Source organism: Elephantulus edwardii, unplaced genomic scaffold (assembly GCF_000299155.1).
Source record: "Elephantulus edwardii isolate Elephantulus edwardi_28Jun2011 unplaced genomic scaffold, EleEdw1.0 scaffold00232, whole genome shotgun sequence".
In the NCBI taxonomy this organism is placed as follows: Eukaryota; Metazoa; Chordata; class Mammalia; order Macroscelidea; family Macroscelididae; genus Elephantulus; species Elephantulus edwardii.
The window spans coordinates 3,814,025-3,817,841 of record NW_006399982.1 but is presented as its reverse complement, the minus strand read 5'-3'; the positions used below and the strand labels follow the sequence as shown (position 1 = coordinate 3,817,841).

Here is a 3,817-nt window from a genome sequence, read left to right as displayed (position 1 = left end):
TGCCTAAAGAGCTAAAAATAAGACATAAGGACACAGGGCCATAAGAGTCTCTCTGAAGGGGCCAGAGGAATTGAGAATAGCACACCCCTTCACCACCCAAGAGCAGAAAGCAGATAAAGAGCCTGTATCCTGGCCCCACAGTGCCTCTAAAACCACACCAATAGCAAGAGATTAATTTATTCATTGTTGACTCATAGACTTTATTCACAGCTGTGATACCAAGTTTATTAGGGAAATAAGTTGGAGAATGGGAGAGGAATATCTCACAATTCAAGTCCAGGTTTAGTCCAGTCGTTCCAAGCCAGATTAACAGCAAAACACAATTCCTTAATTAGGAAGAGTCTTGGTTCAGTTCAATAGCACAAATCCAAATCATCCAGCAATGTTTGCTTCAGAGCAATTGTAAATCAGCTTCTCCTTAATTACCCAGCAACCACAGCAAGACCTTTAACTGTGGTCTTTACCTCACGACTCTTCTGGTTACACCTTACCACAGTATCTCTACCACCATCACAAGGTCTCCCTCAAATCTTGCTGCTCAGTCAGTGTGGGAAGCACGCTGTCTCTCTCTCACGTGCGTTCTCTCTCTCTCCCTCTCTCTGTCTTGCTCTCTGTCTCCCTCTCTCTCTCTTTCTCCCTCTCTCTCTCCTCTCATTCCACATCTGCTGCTGATTTTCAAAAGCATGTGTCTGTTGTTAAGGTAACTGGAGACCAGAGGGGGCTAAGGTAATAACTAAAAAAGTCCATTTTAGGCTAATGCCATACTGTGATAGTTCTTAAGGCTATAATCCTGAGACCCCAGCAATTCATTTCCCTAGGCTATTTGATTATGATTAAGAAGTTTACATAGGTTTTCCCTGTGTTGCTGAGACTCATCTTTCTCATGTCTAAAACAGAGATACCCCTTGAAATAATGAAACTATGACACAATTTTTTTGGAAAGTTAAGTAAGATAATAGTGGTAAAATCTTTAATATAGTGCTTAGAATATAGTAAAAAATTAGAAATGCTAGTGCTGTTAGGATAATCATTAAAGGATTTTTTAGAAAAGATAAACCAGAAATTTATGAGGGAAACACCCCTATCCAAAAAGGGTCAGTACAGAAATTGAGTGGAATGATAGATAGGTCTCTGACGTATTAATTTCTCTTTTGAGACTTTGTTTCCTGGTCTATCGCTAGTCTTTCTCATCAGGATAGGGAAATCATTTGTTCTCCTCCTCTATCTGTAAATTTCTTGAAATTTGGTAATTTGTCTGGATGTGAACTGACTAGTCCTTCTCCTTAAAAAAATCCCCTCTTGGTTCCCAAGATCCAGAAGAGGGAAAGATGAAGGTGGCTCTTCCAAGCCAGGCTGCTGGAGAGTCCTCAGATGCAAGTCTTAGAAAAATGGTGAAAAGAGGAAGGGACAGTGCTCACTGAGCCAGGAGGTTGCAGTCCCAGATGGCTGAAGTGTGGAGTGGAAATGCTGGGCCTCGTCCCAAGCAACCTTCCCTCTCAGCCCTGCTTGTGCCCATGGAGTTCCTAGATGTCAGGTGGGCGGACACAGGGATGACCTGGGGAGGGTACTCCAGGCTTTGATGGTGCCTTTTAGAGTACCAGGGAGAGCCCTTGTGACAACCACTCCCACCAGGGGTCTAAGAACCACAGATAAGTGAGAAAAGGGACAAATCCTAGATAAAGGGGCCCAATTCCTCACTCTGGCCATCACTCCTGAGCCTCATCCCTAGGCTTGATGATACAAATACCACCAAGGAGATGCTTTGGTAGATCTTTCCTCCAGAGATGACCACCAAAGCTGACAAAGCCCCTTGCAGGCCCCTACTGGCTGCTCATTCTCAGAGTTGAGGCCAAGAAGGCAGAGGAGGGGGAAAGCTGCTGAGGGTGGAAGTAGGGACAGGGTCGGGTTCCACCAGAGAGGGCAGAGGGGGATCCACAGAATGGGACGCAAAGGGGAATTTCTGGAGAGAGAAAGCGAAAGCTTCAGGGACCATAAATAAGAGGCAGCCGCACACAGGCTTCCACCCAGATCCCTTCAATCCCCCAAGGACGCCCTGCATGTCCCATTGCTCCCTTGCACTCCAGCCAAGCTACAGCCTCACACTGACTCCTGCACACACCAGAGCCTCATTCCTCACACCTTCACTGTTGCTTCGCCTCTGTTGACCCTCCATGGCATCCCGGACAGCCTCACTGCTGGCCCTCAGTCTGCTGGTTCTCTGGACTTCCCCTGGTAAGGCTGAGGAGAAAAGCTGAGATGGGAGGCAGTGGTGAAGCGACATGTGCTGTCCAGATCTCAGATTGCTTGGCACTGCGTGTGAATCAATGAAAGTCCACGTCAACCCTTACTTCTACATGTTCCAGTGAACCAGGCAGGAGTGGGGAGCAGGGGTGCTGTGCCTTGTGTGTGTGCCTTGTGGTATGAGGGGTACCTGGGCCCCAGAGTGCTAAGGAATGTCTGTCTTTTGGGTATCTGTCTCTATTGATATTTCTCTGAGCCTGTAGTTTTCTCTCTCTGTAGTCACTATTTCCTTCTGCCTCAGTTTCCCAGACTGAAGGAAAGGGTATGTAATTGCTTAAAGTGAGGAGAATGGAGACACTAAGGCAGAGGTGATAAAAAAAAATATCAGATATTCGTAAAACTCCCAACACTGGTCTTCTAGAGAAAATAGAGTTTTGAGAGTCTGTGACTGTGGCCAGCATGAACTCCTCATTTGCTGGATTGTGAGGTGTTGAGAAGTTGTGGGCAAGGTAATTAAAGAAGCAGGCAGGCATCTGTAAGAGCTCAGAAGAGTGGTTGTTCAACAACCAGTTTAGATCAATTCAATATTTTTATAATTATTTGGGCCATTCTGGCACATGCTGACTGTGTATCAGGTTTAATTGTGCCTTCCTCCACCCATCAGGTGTACATTAGCCCAGTTAAGGTTGTGGCCATCTCTCCTCAAGGATGAACTGACAGCCACTTTTCCATTATCCTTCCTCTCCAGTTCTAGGTGGTGCCAATGACGCAGAAGACTGCTGCCTGTCTGTGACCCAGCGCCCCATCCCCAGGACCATCGTGCGGAGCTTTCGCTACCTCCTCCTTAAGGATGGCTGCAGAGTGCCTGCTGTTGTGTGAGTTTGGGGGTGGAGGTGTGTGGATATTTAGCATCATTTCCCATATCAGCTCCTGGTCTCTTCTCAAGTTCAACTCCTTCAAGGAAATCCCTGAAACGGGGTCCCCTGACACGGTCCCCAGCCTCTGCCTTCCAGGAAGCTGGACTCTAGGATTCCATTCTCTCTGGTTTTTAATTCCAGGTTCACCACACTGAGGGGTCACCAGCTTTGTGCACCCCCAGACCAGCCCTGGGTTGAGCGCCTCATCAGGAGACTGCAGAGGCTCGCCGCCAAGGTAAGGCTGGCCCTCCCTTTGCCCCCCTACCACAGCCCTATCTCCTCCTTCTGTGTCCCCACTCAAGACCTCCTTCCATGACCATGACCATGCCTCTCCTTCCTCCTCCAGAGCAAAAGCCACCAAAATTAGCCCATTTCAGCCCAGAAGGAGGCCTGTGTGGAGAGATGTAAATCACCGTGGTCCTTGTAACCAAGCCTCCAGATAGTGAGCCTCCTGACCCAGAGGGCAAGGCCTGGACTGTCAACGTGATTGTGAGTGTGTGAGAAGATGAGAAGTGTGCCTGCAGCCCAGCTTCATGCCCAGACTGCAATGTTTCCAATAAAGCCCACTAGAACCCACTAGATCTGCCTGCTGTCTGATTGCTCTCAATCCACAAGGTGGGCAAAGGACAGGGAATGATGGAATAATCTATTTCCACCCT

General features: G+C 47.8%; 1 protein-coding gene across 1 annotated transcript; it reads left to right on the top strand.

Annotated features, from left to right (window-relative positions):
• Window positions 1-2,171: 2,171 nt before the first annotated feature.
• On the top strand, window positions 2,172-3,525 carry CCL19 (chemokine (C-C motif) ligand 19). Its single transcript, XM_006898548.1, has 4 exons — window positions 2,172-2,232; window positions 2,990-3,116; window positions 3,300-3,393; window positions 3,505-3,525. The coding sequence occupies exons 1-4, from the start codon at window positions 2,172-2,174 to the stop codon at window positions 3,523-3,525; spliced, it is 303 nt and encodes a 100-aa protein (XP_006898610.1).
• The last annotated feature ends 292 nt before the right edge of the window (window positions 3,526-3,817 follow it).